This window comes from Adiantum capillus-veneris, chromosome 26 (assembly GCF_014529385.1).
Source record: "Adiantum capillus-veneris isolate H3 chromosome 26, ASM1452938v2, whole genome shotgun sequence".
Lineage (NCBI taxonomy): Eukaryota > Viridiplantae > Streptophyta > Polypodiopsida > Polypodiales > Pteridaceae > Adiantum > Adiantum capillus-veneris.
This window is the reverse complement of record NC_140956.1, coordinates 39303160-39320407: the sequence shown is the minus strand read 5'-3', so window position 1 is coordinate 39320407 and position 17248 is coordinate 39303160. Positions and strand designations below refer to the sequence as shown.

Below are 17248 nucleotides of genomic sequence, written 5' to 3'. Positions count from 1 at the left end.
GGTTCCATCTTTCACAAGCCATAGATAACCCAAAACCCCTGAAAATCACTCACAAGGAAAAACAAGACAGTGTCATTGTTTGCCCCATCGGCATATTGGAATCGGCTTCTTTTGCACGGGCCAGATTCTTCTACGTCTACTTCAAATTTTGAAACTGCACGTGCTGCTAGAGATGTTCTCACTTCACTCTCCGCCCCTTTGTCTAACCCCCCCCCATGATGGAGAGTTTCTTTTTCTTTTTGGTTTTCTCCTTGGCTCCATATAACTATCCATCTACTTGCGTTGTTTGCTTCTCGGCTTGTAGGAGTTGAAGAAGTACATTCTTCCCTTTACTTCTTTTTCCCCCTTTGCACATTTCTTGTCCTTGTCTGGTATCTTTGAATCCTCTTGTAGAGGTGAGTGCAGTATGATATGAGTATGACAAGGAAGTAGGCCTTTCAAGATTTGAAACACAATATGTGAAGTATGTGAAAGTTGTAAACATTACAAGAGCCATTGATAATGAAGTACTCGATAAGCATTTCCTCACACAACTCTGGATCCCGCTTTTCAATGTTGCTATAAATGATTTTCAAAACGCTTTTTATCGAGTCAACAAACCTGTTGCTTTTGGGAACCTACAAACTGGCCTAGTGCCCACATTATTCTGGTCCAGCAAGTGTACAACAACCTTATCCATGAGTGCCCACATTATTTTGGCCCAGCAAGTATCAGATTCGAGCATGTGTTTCAACAAGGTGGCCCTCCTAGACAGCATGTGCAGTTTCAAATTTAAGATACCTAGTCCTCCCAAGTGAATACGCATTGCCAAATGATCCCAGGCTAGCCAAGAAACATTAGAGAAACCCCAAAAAATATTAACAATTTAGAATTGAGTCTCACCAAGCTATGGTCAAACCACTCATGCAAAGGCAGAAACTATAGTTGATAGGAAATTAGGATAGCCTCGACAACATTCCTCAGCCTACAAGGAGCCAGTTTTTCTTCAAATTTTTTTCCCACCCAGTCAATTAACTGTTTTGTTGGGACATCTCCTAGTGGATAGCCAAGGTGTCTGAATATAAATTCCCTAGGAACCCTCTTTCAGATACATCTATCAACTAAGACTTCCCAAATTAAAATCTAAACCAGTTGCAAGTGAGTATAGATTTAAACATGTCATCTACAAACCCATTGCAAGTACATGTTCAGTGCATATTTGTTGCAAATGCATGCAGAAAAGCAGAAGAGCGGATGAGTAATCACATCAAACAACAATGGGCTGAGGGGGCATCTGTGCCTAATTGAATTTCCCGAATTAATAGCTGGAGATAATCTGCTATTGACTAGCACCCAAACCCAATAACTGAACGCCGTTGGAAATTCTCTATCCAAACCCTAATTTATGCATCACTTTCACCACAAAATCCCATGTAGCTGAGTCAAATGCTTTGGCAAAATCTAGTTGCACCAATATAATTTTCTAGTTACACTTCTGAGTTGCCTCCATCCCAAGCATAACAATTAAATTATTGCCCAGAATATAACTTCCCCAATGAACTATGATTGTGAATCATGTATGTGTTTTCTATGAAAGGGGGATGTTCTAATTGCTATTGCTAGCAATTTATACAGTATGTCGATCATGGTGATGGGTCTCCATTTAAAAAGGGAGGTGGAAAAAGTCTTCCATATATATGTTGAGTTATTGAGATCTTATCTATAACTAAAGTAATTAATGATTTTAGCTTATCCCAAAATTCCTTGGTTAATCCAAAAACACCAAGAGTCTAATCATTTGCCAATTTTTAAAGAGCCCATTGCATCTTTGCTTGATCAAATTGTTGCTCAAGTCTTCTGGCATTGCTCTCCTCGACACATGGACTAGAAAGGGAGAGATATAAAACTTGCTGTCTTTCAGGAGACCTATCCACCTTCCTGTTCAAAATACCCTCAAAGTACCCTTTAAATTCTTCCATAAGTAGCCCTGATTGTGTCACCATTGTACCATCCTCTTTCACAATTCTAGATATACATTCTCTTGTGTGATTTTCCCTAAGCCCGTTGAAATGTTTTTTGAATGAACACTGTACATATTTGAGTTCTAACTGCTTACACAAGAACCTAGCCCTATTGGCCATGTCTGAATCAAAGCTCTCGTTTGAGAGGATTATAATACAAGTCCTTTTAGATTGGGGACCGGCTCCAAGAAAATCCGGTCCTCATTGAGTTGTCAATATTAACTGTGTATTCTCTTTGAATTGTGTGCATGATAATACTGTTTTTTTGTGTAACTGTGTAAATAAATCAACCCGGCACATCATATAATCTCCTTGCTATCTTTCTCTTAAGGAAAACTCCCTCCTTTCATAGTCAGCTTCAGTTGAATCTAAAAGTAAGAATTAGATTCAAAGACATTGAAGGTCACCCCGTGCAATGCTTCCTAAGCAAAGCTAACAGTGCTCTCAGCATCGAAATGCCTCTCAACAGCAGGCTAGAATATATCGAACACCACGGATAAATTTCCCACTCTGCTAAAGGGTGGAATGCTCTGTGTATAGGGGGTTGGTGCCACCCAGAAGAAAGTTGGGTCCGGGAAGAGCTCTCCTTTTTGCATCGGCCTTAGTTTCAATGTAGTCCCACTTGCAAATTTTGAGATTTACCTCTAAATTTTAAATTTGAAGGCGAGAAAACCTTCAAATTTAGTGGACTTACCTCTAAAATTTCTCGTCCAGTGCAAGCTAGCTAAGTTTTTCGAAAAGAGATTCTCTCGAGCCACACACACACACACACGTTAGCTATATCTATGGGCTTTGTGAGCCGGAAATCCTGAAGAGACCTGAGGTTTACTGAGATTCATTGTACCTTGGGTGCATGTATTACAGATGCCTGAGGCCTGAGGCCCGAGGTTTACTGAGATTAATTGTACCTTGGGTGCATGTACTATAGATGAAGCACATGTACATGACTACATATATAACAACTCTACTATGATAATTTATACTCACAGATCAGACGCCCAACAATATAATAACCTTGCCGTGAATAAGTTGTACAATCAAACTGACATTACAAAAGTTGAAATGAAGGCAAATTTGGGTAACATAAATTTACACCACTACATGTGGAATAATTCCACTCTTCTCTCATTTACTCATACTCTAGTGACTCTAGGACACAGCTCATACCTTACAAGATTCCCTTCAGGCCAGGGAAAATAAAAAGAGAACAAGTGAAATTGACTAAGTGTTGATGAACCAAATTATCAAGCTTGGGACCACATGGAGAAAGTACATAAAAGAGCAAGGATAATTGCAAACTAGTTATCTCAATCATAGGTACATGTCAAGGAAAGGTAAATGTATCCTAGGCAGCCTTGATCAAAGGTATAGGACAAAGGAGAAGCCTAAGAGTAATTATAGGAGTCTAAACTTTATGAAAAGTGATTGTGATAAGCTCAACTCATTCAAATAACTCTTTAAACTCCAAATAAGATGTCTAGGAAGCATTAGGAGTAAATTCTAACTTGCTACAAATTATCGAAATTTAACAGATCTAAACTTAGTAGATTCTAGGAGCAACTTAGCGACACCTCCAAAGCACTCTGCTAAGGTTTCTCATAGGAGAAGAAAGTTTCTAAGCCCAAAGGGTGAGTTTTATTTTTACCAAAAATTTATCCAGGCCTTGGATTTACCGTAGGTAGTCCCACCTACACTGAAATTTTAATGCTTAATGTTTCCATTGATTTCTAAATGTCGCACGCTGAAGGGTGAAAAGCACCCGAGTCCCGACGCATGGGCTATTTGCTTATTACAAAACAAACTACGCAGCTGATCGGATCCTAGAGCAGCAGCTTCTGCGGATTCTTGACCTTGGGATACGTCTTCGTCGACAGCTTATAAGCAGCAGGTGACCCGCCTACCTTCAGAATATTTCTTTTAGGGTATTACGAGATCATCGAATGAACAGCAGCATCAACGACTTCACCATCTTGCGGCAGGTTGGAGAGGGCGGCTTCGGCAAGGTTTACCAGGTGCAGCACAAGCTCACCCATCGCATTTTCGCCCTCAAGAGCGTCAACATTGCAAAGTTCCGCTCCATCAGGGATGAGCGCCATATCCTGTCTCGCTTGCAATTGGACCCCCATCCTCACATCCTTCGTCTCTGGGATTCTTTCCTCTCCAGCAAACAGGCCCACCTCCTCCTCGACTTCCTGGATGGTGGAGACCTCCTCTCCCAACTTGAGGAAGATGGCCCCTTTGTGGAAGCCCATGCTCGCAGTTGCTTGGCGGAGATCGTGTCCGCCGTCGCTCACCTGCACTCGCACGGCATCCTCCATCGCGACATCAAGCCGGAGAACATCCTCCTCGACTATGACGGCCATGTCAAGCTCACTGACTTCGGCTTAGCTGTGGACATAATTGGTTGCCAGTCTTTAGAAGAATCTGGAAAGATGCGCTCGTCTCCTTGTGGAACATACTTTTTCATGGCGCCCGAGATGTTGCAAGGCAAGGAGTATGGCTTTGCTTTGGATTGGTGGAGTGTTGGGGTGCTCTTCTTTGAGATGGTGGCTGGTTGCCTGCCCTTTGGCAAGCGTGGTTGCGATATTGATGAGGACAAAGTATGCCAAGAGGTGCTGACGCGACGACCGAGGTTGCCCACATACTTGTCCAGGGATGCCCATTCTCTGCTTAAAGGCTTGCTGCACAAGGACCCCAACAAGCGCCTCAGGACAGCCCATGACATCAAGGAACATCCATGGTTCAAGAACATTGACTGGACAAAGTTGGAGTATGTCAACAGAAAATGTGACAGAATCTGTGTGGATAAGCAGGGGGAATATTTGCATCGCATGAATCATCGAATAACTAGTGCAGAGAAAGATATAGTTCATGGGCAGCCACCATCACCGTCTTCAACTGCTACTGGCAGACAAGGATTCATGTATAAGTGTGGAGATGCCAGGGCAAGCCGTCATGCAGTCCATCTTCATAAGTTGACGCCACCGCCAGGTTTCGGAGCCATCCCAAAATACGGCCTCAATAATATTGGCAGCAAACTTATGACTGGATATGTCAACATGCAGAATGTTAATCTGGAGTGCAGAGTACCTAGTTGTACTGATCAGCAACCCACGCTTCATAATTCAGCCATATTACTTCCACATGCTCTGAATTATATTATAGCTCCACCGCCAGGTTTTGCACCGAGAAACTACTTATGTGATCAATATTTAGTTACTGCTGCCGGCCCAGCTCCGGCTCAGCATGCATTTGTGCATGATCAGGCCCTGATTCGACGGCCACCACCACCGGGTCTGGGACCATATGTTATTCCAACAGAATATGCTGCTAGACAAGCTGTACACATGAACACGGCCAATATTGCCGTCCAAGTTGGAGTATTCCCACAATAGTCGACCTCCTGCAGCTAATTCTTTATGGTAAGGTGAGGTGCCTACTCCCGAGTCCCCTATATTATATTTTGGAGATGCCAGGACACTATATATGTCAGGGTTCCCCAAAAACCCTCACATTTGCATGAAGTGGGGGTTAACTAATTAGGGATAATATAATCGACACGAATGCCATGGCGGCGCTGTAGCTGCTAATCATAATGTTTGCCTACCAGCCAGCCTGCAGAAGCGTTATATATTATTGAGACATGCTGCTCTTTATTTAGCCCACTACTGGCATGATCTACAGCACCAGCTGCCGTTCATGAATGTAAATTGATAACTGTTCAAGCTGTAATTTGAAACAAATTCGACAATATTAAAGCAGCCTGTATTGGTTTTAACTCTAATTAATGCAAGAGCTACTCTCTCTCTCTCTCTCTCTCTCTCTCTCTCTCTCTCTCTCTCGTGTGTCTGTGTGTGCACGTGTGTGTGTCTGTGTAGGAGAACAGGTCTTGAGAATCACTAGCATGCTTTGCTAATTTAACTATTGCACTTGCAAGCCCGTGCAGGCACCCATCATGCCTTGCTTGCTTGCACTTGAACCTGGGAATATCCTTCCAAAGATGATCTAATTGCACTTACGGGTTTGCATCATGTGTAGATCTAAGTTTTCACATTGCGGTTGATACATCAATTTATGAGGATAGAGAGCAACGTAAGCTGGTGATGAGCTCTAGATTGCACTTTGTAGTTATGCTTATTTGGTGAATATAAAATGGAAAGCAGCCAATTCTGAAAGTGTTTTTTCTCATGCCGATAGATCTTAAAGGACATAGAAAGCAAGAGAGAAAAAAAGCGGTTCATTTATGAAGAATGGAGGCATCGCGATCGTGAGCTACAAGTAGAGCCAAGATTCATCTAAGAAAAATGGAGGGATTGTAGGCTACTAACAGAGGCATTAAAGCTTCATTATAACAGCTCAAACCCCAGATTATAAAATCTCACATTCACTTGCTATGGGATCAGGATGCCGTGCTCTTGGGCAGCAGCTGGTGAGGACTTTATAAAGGAACCATGGCAAAGTCTGTTGTTTCTCTGATCAAGACAGCAAGTTACAGAGAAGCATGATTAGCCATTGGGTGAGCACTGGCCAATGTATATGTTTGCTTGAAGTGAAGGTAGTGAATTAAGATTCATGGGGTGCTAGTTTCCTTAATCTCTGCATCTCCTTAATTAGGGCATATGATGTATTCCTGTTGGAGGACATTACTACTTCTGAAGAACTATTGATCTTGCAATTATCAAGATAACAGTGAACCATTCTGGAGGTTTGATTGACCTGAGATCGTTGAGATCATCATCATCCCATAACGATGTTTCAAGCCTTGGACATCGTTATGTTGATATAATGGTCATGTATGCCTCTGTAGGAAGCCTTTGAAAGGCAAGAGGCTGTAACTTTTTTGTTCAATCTCTTCACGGTTTTGCAGCATTTGTCGGCAACACTCCCTCATGGCACTAAGCTATGCCACGAGAGAGAGAGAGAGAGAGAGAGAGAGAGAGAGAGAGAGAGATGAGGCTCAAGTGGTGCAGGTGCTATCCATCAATTTCCACGTAGCTTGTAATTTAAAAGTAAAATAAGTAGTGGTAATATTATACTTTTGCAAGAGAGTGAATTAGAGAACATGACACCCTTGTACCTCTGGAAGATGGCAACCACCTAGTAGAAGTATGCACGATTCTATAATATGCATTTTCTTCTTCCATTGATTTCTTTGGTTTACGTGAGGCCAACGGCTTGAAATGGCCTAATGGGAAATGGTGCAAGTCAAGTGCCCCATTATTTATATGGCTAGGTGACGTAGATACAAGCTCAAGCCAAGGCTCAGGAACGACAAGAACATATTAGGCACCAAGGAGAGGTCAAACTTGGAGTGACACATGAATTTCAACTTGAATCGGAGGACGATTTGGTAGATTCTGACCCACCTCTATGATAGCCCATCGAGTTAAATACAACGTATGGGAAAGTGCTATATAACGCTTTATTGGACACATGAGCTAAACATAATTAGTTATTCTATAGAGTGTGGTGTCAGTTAGGAAAGTCGTCTTTATCCGAGAGTACCAACCAAGTAAAGGCTATTAACAAGAAGAAAACTACTATTTTTGGAATCTTGCACACTTATGTCAGTTATGAAAACGGGGTCGTGGCTCAAGGCTTTTCGGTCATGCCTGCAGGTGCCATGGAGGGCAACGTAAACCTAGAACGTAAGTAGATGTTTGCAACCAAGTGTACTATCGATTGGAAACTTGGAGTATCACAACACAGAAACCAACTCTCAGCCTTGCCACTCAAACGACACTCCTTGAGTTATGGCCTCTTGAGGGAACACAGAACAAAACATTTCATATCCAAGAGGTTGAAACATATGTACCTATAGAGCAACCCTCTAAAGCTTCAACTTTCGTGGCTGAAACAAAGAATGAGGCAGCCAAGACTTAGGATGAGTTTTCAAGGGAAACAGTCAAATTGGTTCCTAAAGCTTTGTTAACAACCACTTTCGATGCTCAATTTGGTTCAAAACAGAAACCTCGTAAGAGATGTCCCACTCGCCCCAAGAAATGTAAGAAAACGTTACATTGGATTCTTACACGACTATTAGAAGCCCAAGGCAACTACGACGGGAATAAATTTGGGTGCCTAAATGTAAATATATTCTTCCTTGTCACCTATAGAACCATGTGAGTCGAATCTTGTAACTATGAAGCCAATTGAAGATCGCGGGAAGGGAAAGATCACAGAATACTACATACCTATTCTAAACTCTTGTTTGGGTACCAAAGCGAGAACAATTTGCAGGAATAGGGCAGTCAAATGAAGCTTCATGTAGTTCATCTAAAGAAATACAAGCTTCTACACAATCTCCACCTGCCACTGTAAATATCAAGACATAAATAGCACTATCCATTGTAAGTTCACCACCTAAACCAATGTTTCAAGTAAGATCAAGCTGTTATGTAAGGTGACGAGGAGAAGGCGGAGGGGCAGGCTAACGAAAAGTCTCGTAAAGGTAAGAAATCCATGGAACGGTCGATTCGCGGGTGTCAAATTGTGGACAGAGAATGGTACACAGGAGAAGGCGAGACTGCAAGGGTGGTGATTCCAATTACTTAAAGAGACGTACATACCCGCTAAAAGAGTCTCTTAAGGTTTTCAATGCAAGGGTCAGCCTTGAGTACTTGGGACAGAGTTACGACACTTAAGGGATATTAAAGTTGAGATAAAATCAAGACCAAGCACACGGAAGGTAATATCTAAGCTAACCGGGAAGTTGTAGAGAGGGAGTACAAAAGGAAGCTAACTACTAGGATTATCAGAGCGAAAGTTTTTCAAGGGTGAAGGGCAAGGGTAATCAATTAAAAGGCCGCACAAAAGGAAGCTAACTACTAGGATTATCAGAGCAAAAGTTTCTCAAGGGTGAAGGGCAAGGGTAATCCATTAAAAGACTAAGAGGAAAAAATGGGAACGGTTTCGAGAAGAGGCATAAGTGCGAAGCGCTTTTATTTTATTTTAAAAAAAAACTTAATTCATAACGATATTTAAGCGTGCGAAGCACTATGTTCTTGAGCAAAAAGGAGGGGAGGTGCGGCATTAGGGGAATTTTGAGGTCACTTTTGTGCCCTGTAAGAATATGTAGAGAGAGAATATATACTTTATTTAAAAAATAGTGAAATGTTTGTAATAAGGTGAGTTTGCGTCCTTTTTACCTCCGCGGAAACATGTCATTGTCAAATCTTTCTAGGATCTTTAGTATTCTAAAAAATACTCCCTCCAAAACTAACGAAAACGTCAGTTCTGGCCCAAAATTCAAAATTTCACTTGCTGAAACAAACCTTTTCTGTGTCGTCTTCTTCCTCGTATCTGCAGAGCTTTTCTCTATAGTACTATCTCTAACAAATACTGTTAATAGACTTCCATGGAGAAGAGAAGCTTATACCATCTACACATTGAGCTAAATGAAGAATATTGTCCAGTGCGCAAGAGAAACAAATGTGCAGAGGTGTCCTCGTCCATATTTGAAGCAATGCGACAAGATTAAAAAAAACACATTGACTGATGGAAGATTGTATCCAGTGGACCCAATGACAAAGAGCACTCCCCCATTATCAAATTGTTCATCTTTGATAAAATTTGTGGGTGATGGTCAAAGAGGGTTGCTGGGTTATACACAGAGTCTTGCGGTAGAGAGAGATATTCTTAAGCTAGAAGATCATTTGGCCAAACAAATGATAAATACTCTTAAACAACAGCTTGAGGAATGTAAAGAGAGCAACGAAAAGCTACAAACTCAGCTCAAACAAGCTAGAAGAAAGAATACAATGTTAGGAAACAGACAAAGAGAAAAGAAGTCAAAGAACATTGAAGCCTTGAGACGTGGTGGAGGAGGTTGCAGCAGGAGAATCAGAGCAGCAAGGTATATATGCTTATTTTATATTGTTAAGTTGCTACTATTCTTTGTTAATATGCTTAGGTTACTTTTCTTTGTTAATATGCGTAGGTTACTTTTCTTTGTTAGGTTGTTAATCTTTTTGTTAGGTTGTTATTAAGACCCTATTGCAGCTGTTCTTTATTAAATGATTTAATTTAGTTGATCATTGTTTGTTTATTTTGTTGGTGTCATTTGGACAAGATCAATAATCAGTTAATTTTGTACCTTTTGATTTAGGACTTTGCTACAACGAAACTCTGCATCAAACATGGAAATGGCAGCTAAACATTATTGTGATGTTTTACCTCCCAAGGTTGCCAAAAAGATTTTCAGAGAGAAGAAGTTTAACAAGGCAAAGGAGTAGTGCATTGAGGGATTTTTGTAGAGCTCTTGCTTGGACAAGGAGGATGTGCAATATACTATGGATAAGGTAGGCATTAGCAGAGATGGTTATAGCAAGCTGTTTAGAAATGTGAACTCAATAAGGTTAAGATTGAAACAGACTTGAAGAGATCTTCAAATGGAAACAATGTGCCTAGAAAGGTCTTTGTTGGTGGTGTGAAGGCCAGAGCTTTCCTAGGGTTTCATGGCAAACTAGGAAAGGTAAATGCCAAGAAGGGTTCATCCAATGTGAAGTATAACCAGTGGAAAGCTCTCCACAATGCCATCAAAGATCATGGTCTTGAAGGTACATCAAGAAATGAGGTCCCATAGGATGTGGGCAAGCACATAGGATGCCATTGTGGCAAAATAACCAGCTCTAGAACCAATAAGTCCAGGGAAGAATCCAAAAATTCTGATGGCTTCCTCCTTTTCCACCAATATTAACTTCTCTAACCCTGGAGGAAGCTGATATGAACCAACAACCTTTGCAAGTGCTTTAATTGCAAGCATTGGCAGCAATGGTTCTCTTGTAAACTTATTATGGAATATAATGACAGTCTCTTTGTTGAGCTTCCCAATAAAGTGTCCCAAGCTCTGGTTCCTTCCTAGATTTAATGGTCTGGAACCCTTCCCCCTGCCAAGGAATTTGTCTGTGTCCAGTATTTCAATCTGCAAAAATATGTCTTGGTTAATTGTTTGGCACATTAATTAGACAAAGCAAAATGGTCATAAACATACCTTAGGAGACTCATCCTCCTCAAAAAAGGCAGGTTCCCATATATCAATGGATCTAGTTGCCCTTACTTCATAATCTCTGGTCTTTTCCTCTCCCATATGCTCTATTTTAAGCCTTTTTTGGATCTCATTGAACTCCTCTTCAAAACGTACACCCTGTTGCTCATATCTCAGAACAATGTCCTGCACAAGCTTTCCAACACTTGAGCTGTCAATAAAATTTTCTGCCTCTGTGTCCAAGACTGCTAAGGGGCAAGAAGAGTAATCAATGAATCCTATGTCATTACATCCCCACTCAGCCAAAACTTCCCTTAGATCAAAAAGATGCTGAATGTCATTCAGTAAAACATATTCCTTTTTGTTAACTTTGTATGTGGAAAATGTTGTTGTGCAATGCAAAGGATCAACATCTTCATCCTCAATGTCAACATTCTCCACTTTAGTGATGTTTTCTGCTTTAAATTTTGCAATGTCCAACATCTCAATGCTTTGTAGTTTCTCTTCCTCTTCATGGAACTCCATCTCCCTCTCCTCTTCCTCCTCTTCCTCCTGGTCCTCCTCAGCCTGAGAAATCTGCTTTGGAATCTGTTTGCCCTCTAGTGTTGGGAGTACACTGAAGAAAATGATAAGTCCAAGGTCATACTCTACCAACTGGCAATGCAAATCATGAAATTTGCAAGGCTTTATGATCTTTTTCCAGTCTGGATGAAGGCTTGAACACTTCTTTGCAATACCTGTCCTTGCCAAGCTACCTGCTTTGCATATATCAAGAAAATGAACAAGATTATCAAGCTTGTGATCTTTGGTCAATGCTGTATATATCTCTATCAATTCACTAATTTGTGTGGAGAAGCCATCCACAAGTAGTTGAAGCTCAAAGGCATCATTAAAAATCTCTTTGACACTTTGAAATCTTGCAAGTTCATTAACTTTGTAAAGAAAAGACATCAGCCTCTCATCAGCGGTCTCTTGCATATCCTCTGTATCCATTAGGACAATCCACAAATGTCTGAGAAAGAGAAAAGAGAAGTCCATCAAGACATTAAGAAGTAGACATGACATTAAGAAATATATTTCTTCTATGACTAAAATATATCAATAAACTACCCTTCCTTAATAATGCAAAAAACTAATAATGGTTTACAAACAAGTATGCAAGTTGTAAATCTAAGCAAGCAAGAAATAATTACAACAAATTGTGTCACTTGCTATGCGAGCTGTGAGGGTGAGGAGAGAGTTGGCACTCAATAAATTCGCTTACGGCGTGTCACTAGGTAAGCGGTCGACACCTTCAAAATTCGCGCACGGGGTGTCGCAGGGTGTCGCTTGGAGGCTTTATTTCTAGCCTTGTGAAGGACAATGAGCGGAAAAGTGGGTTGGGTAGGTTGTTTATATGGCCAAAAATGCCGCCTCGGGGGGTGTGCCAAGCGGTTTCCGCCTCTAAGTTTGTGCCCAACGGCTAGTATGCGCCTAGGGAGTTGTGCACCTAGGGAGTTGCGCATAGCGCCCTATACAAGCCCGAGAAGCACTCAAATCGAGCACATTCTTGCCCAATTTTTCCCGATTCTTGCTGCGCTATTATCCGATTCTTGCGGCGCTTTCACAACCCAATTTTACCCGCACTTGGAACAATTGTCACCCCGTCACCCCGTGCGCGATCTTTGTATGTGTGAACTTTTTCCTCGCTTTGCTATTTCGCCTACGGGGTGTCACTCGGTCGCGAGCCGCTTGGAAGGTGAAAACTTCCAATGCTATGGTTATCCCGCACGGGGTGTCATAATAGGAAAAAAATGTTTGTTGTTTGTTACTAATGTTTGTTGTTTGTTGTGCAGCAATCATTCCTATTCCTTTTGAAGATGGCAAGGACCAAGAAGAACAATCGTCACCCCGTCACCCCGTGCGCGATCTTTGTATGTGTGAACTTTTTCCTCGCTTTGCTATTTCGCCTACGGGGTGTCACTCGGTCGCGAGCCGCTTGGAAGGTGGAAACTTCCAATGCTATGGTTATCCCGCACGGGGTGTAATAATAGGAAAAAAATGTTTGTTGTTTGTTACTAATGTTTGTTGTTTGTTGTGCAACAATCATTCCTATCCCTTTTGAAGATGGCAAGGACCAAGAAGACTGCAAGGAAAGTTGATGAGCCTCTATCCAAATGAAGAAGAGATTCCTAAGCCTAGCAAAGCTTCAGCTAGTACTTAACCAACCAACCATCCACTTCTAAAGATCCTGGCAAACCAACCTCTGCTGGCACAAAGAAGACCAAATCTCAGAGGAAGGATTCTTCTCTACCCGACCCTAAAACAAGCAAAAGGAAAGATACACATCAGAGGAAAGCTTCCAAGCCTGTGCAACTTAAGCCTCTCCTTACAAAGAGAAAGTTCAAGCAGGGGGTCAAATGTCTAAGAGAGATAAGGAAGGCCATAAAGGCCATCAATCTTGCAATTCCCAAACTTCCCTTCCAGAGACTGTGCAGACAAGTTGTAGAGGAGTATAAGATTTCCATGAGGTGGACTAGTACTGCATTGGCATGTATCCAGGAGGCTTCTGAGGACTTTATGATTGAGATTTTCCAAGATGCCTATATTTGTGCAGCTCATGCCCATAGGGTTACTTTGATGGACAAAGACATGATCACTCTTAGGAGGCTGACATACAGGTTTTCAAAAATTTTGGAGCCTGTCCCTATGCATGATATAAAGACATTCAATATTCTCAACATTCCTCCATGGAGGAAGCCCAAGGAGCCTGAAGTAGGAGTTTTTGATATTACTGAAGAAGAGGAAAAGGAAAGGAAAAAGAGAGCCAAGTAAGACAAGGAAATTGCAGAGAGAAAGGAGCTTGACCTATTGGAACCTCAGCCAGTGCCCCTCTTGAGGAGTGTCAATCCTACTGGTTTTGTTGTCACTCTATTCAGTGGGGAGGATCCTAGGGAGGATTACAATTCACTTGACTCTGAGACCTTGGAAATTCTCAAGGACTGGACCAAGGAGATGAATTCTCCACTCCTTATCACATGCCTTAGGTTGTTTTTGTTTTCCTCTGTATTTTTGTTTATAGCAAGAACTCTTTATATATTAAGAACTCTTTACCAGGTTAATGATGCATTCATATGAGCCAGACCTTCAACAAAAGGTGGAGGTTTTAGACCCTGCTATCTCCCAATTTCTCAGGACAGAGACAAACATTAGAGAGCTCACAAAGTGGTTGACTCATGTGGACTTGGAAATCTGTGAATTTTTCTTGATTCCTTATCATGAGAGGTAAGTTTTCTACCTACACCTTGTGAAGAGAATTTGCTAATTCACGTTAGAAGGCTAACTGAGGCTTGTTTTTATAGCTCACATTGGAGTTTAATTGCAATTGATATTGTGAAAAGAAAATGCTACTTTGTCAATTCTCTTGCTGGAGTACATGGTCAAGCAAAATTGTAAGTATAGCAGCAGACACATTTTGTAAACCATAAGCACATACTTTTAGTAAAGCAGAACCTCATTTATAAAGAATTTTGGATAGTGCTACTATAAGATTTATAGATGCTGAATGACATCCATTTTGTAGTGGTGAAGGTTGGAATTCTTTATGCTTTGTTCACTTCAATGGATTATCCTCAAAGATTTTTTCCCAAAAATACATGTAATGAATTGCAGGTTCCAATCCAGCCTGAAAGCCATTCATGTGGATGGAGGGTATTGACAAATGCCAAGCTCCTCTTGGACTTCATATACTGCAATGACAATCAGGATATAGAAGTATAGCATATTTCATATTTGCCAGCTGTATTTTTTCTCATTTTATTGTTCGTAAAACTTGCTTTCTATTGCCTTGTATAGATCAACAAGAGTGCTATGGTTGACAAGAGCAAGGATTATCAAGTATATGATTGAAGCAAATGGAGAACTGCAAGAGGTATTTGAAGATGATGATGTTGAAGAGAAGGGGAAAGCAAAGCTGGAAGATGAAGAAGAGAGTGGTGAGCAGGAAAAGGCAAGTGAAGAGATGGATGATAAGAGAAAGAGGAAGCAGCCTTCAAGACCTCCAGTCAAGCCCACTTCAAAAAGAAAATCTCCCAGGACAAAAGAGCCCACTTCAAAAAGAAAATCTCCCAGGACAAAAGAGCCCACTTCAAAAAGAAAATCTCCTGCAAAAGCACCAACCCCATTAAGGAAGTCCCCTAGGGACAGGAAAACTCCTGCCAAAAAACTATTCTAGCTTATTGTAGCCCACTTGTATCAAGCTTCTCAGTTCTCTATTGTATCCAATTGTCTATTCTATAGCCCACTTGTAACCAATTGGCCCTTGTATGGACCCTTGTATTTGAAATTGAATACCAAATATTTGAAATTGAATACTTGTTTTAAGACTCTGTTACAAAATCAAATCATTGGATGTTTGAAAAAGTTGCATTTCAATAACAAAATAAAGATCCTTTTAAATCATGTGATACAAAATAAGATCCTTGTAGGTCATGTGATACAAAATAAGATCCTCGCAGGGCATGTGTTACAAAATTGCCTTGAAGGATGTTTAAGGCACCAAATGTACAATGCCATCCAAGATGTCCTTGCACTGTAGCCTGTTTTCATTCCTTTTTGATACCTACAAAAACAGTCAAAGTTAAATAAAGAACCAATAAGAGAACAAGAGACTTTTAGGCATAATAGTTACCTTTCTACCATTTACTTGAAAGCAGAATGTTGTGGGCAGTTCAATTTCATCATTTTGCAGGTCCAATCTCAATTGTTGTAAGCTACACATGCCTCTTATCTTTACAATTGACAGATGCTCATTGTTTACCCATATATCAATGTCTTCTATTGGGCAGTCAATGAAGTCCTCCATGTCTTGATCAAGTGGAGTTAGCTGACCACCAACATAGTGCCATCTTCAGTAATAAAATGACATAATGAAGTTTTGTGTCCCTATCATGTATTTGCAAGCAATTGAGCCAGCTTGCACATAACAAGTGATTCCATTCACTGTTTTGGTGTTCCAACCCTCATCCACAAATTCAAGTACATTTGCTGAGTCTAAAGTCTTCACTGAAAACATTGTTCTAGATTTTCTGAGTCTAAAGTCTATAGAAACTACAATGGGCATGAATATAGAAATTCTACTTTGTCCATTTTGATCAGTCGTGTTGTAAGTGATAAGGGCTTCAATGGAAGTTCTTGGTCGTTTTGATCGTGATGAAGATTCCATGGTGAAAAAAGAAATGAGCAGAGAAGTCTAGTCTGAGTTCAAGAGAAGAATAAGCAGAATGTGCAAAAAACGGTTCAAAACTGGAAAAGATCATGAGATATAATCCAAACGTTGTTTTATGATGGCAACGTGCAAAATGAAAACAATATAATATGAGAAGTACTTTTGCACTTTTACTTGTTTACATTGCTATTTACCAGCTCAAAGTTGCGGTAAAGATAGACTATTTGCTTTTTTGTGAGTTTTCAAAAATAGAGGTTCCGTAACGGAAGCTCTTCAACCATTGGTTGAGACCACTCTCTCTCTACACGCTAAAAGGCACAAAAATGACCTCAAAATTCCCCTAATGTGCGGATGAGCTATGGGGAGGTGGGGGTGGGCTATGGGGTACCAAGCGCGTTTCGCTCCTTTGAGGAGCTCATCAGTGGTAGTAGTAGGGAGGATTATGAATAGGAAAAAGGGGAAGAGGATGCTCTTTACCTTGATTATCTAATATCGGTTTTTACAATCCTGCAAGGAGAACTAGGCCACTTGGCAACACCTCATTGGAGGAGATGACGTTGGTGAAGATGACGCTGGTCGTAAAACAAGGTAAAAATGGTGGTAAAAAAGGGCATGCTAAAAAAATATGTAGTAAAGCACGCGCAACCACCACCTTAGAAAAGCAGCCACCACCTTATATAGCAGCATCGTTCTTACCGTGCAGGAAAGTAAGCAGCGCACGCACACATAGAAAAAGAGAGAGAGAGAGAGAGAGAGAGAGAGAGAGAGAGAGCAATTGACGACGCAGAGCAGAAGACAGGTACTCACGCATAGCAGAAGACAACAGAAGACAGGCACTTGTTTTTTTTCTCCATGCTACTGCCGGGGGGAGAGAGAGAGACTGCTCCATGGGCTGCGATTCCTCAGCCAAGCGAGGCGGAGATGCGCTTTAGACGCATCAGCTAAAAGTATGTAACCTCTATTTGATTTATCTTCGAATTCTTACCACAGGAGATGGCCTCTTTTACCTTTTCCAGAAGGTCTTCTGCCTGTTGAGGCTGCCCCTTTGAGGGCTTC

General features: G+C 41.1%; 1 protein-coding gene and 1 long non-coding RNA gene across 2 annotated transcripts; one reads left to right on the top strand and one right to left on the bottom strand.

The window, feature by feature from the left end:
- The first annotated feature begins 3755 nt into the window (after positions 1-3755).
- Positions 3756-5804, top strand: LOC147423296 (serine/threonine-protein kinase AtPK1/AtPK6-like). Its single transcript, XM_086501712.1, has one exon. The coding sequence runs from the start codon at positions 3941-3943 to the stop codon at positions 5393-5395; it is 1455 nt and encodes a 484-aa protein (XP_086357838.1). The 5' UTR covers positions 3756-3940; the 3' UTR covers positions 5396-5804.
- A 9584-nt stretch (positions 5805-15388) lies between these two features.
- Positions 15389-17242, bottom strand: LOC147423295 (uncharacterized). Its single transcript, XR_015186601.1, has 2 exons — positions 15656-17242; positions 15389-15586 (listed from the first exon to the last, which is right to left on the bottom strand). It is a non-coding gene; the product is annotated as an uncharacterized LOC147423295 (long non-coding RNA).
- Positions 17243-17248: the final 6 nt, after the last annotated feature.

Coding starts and splice junctions, on each gene's coding strand:
- LOC147423296 (XM_086501712.1), top strand. CDS start 3,941: ATGAACAGCAGCATCAACGACTTCACCATCTTGCGGCAGGTTGGAGAG.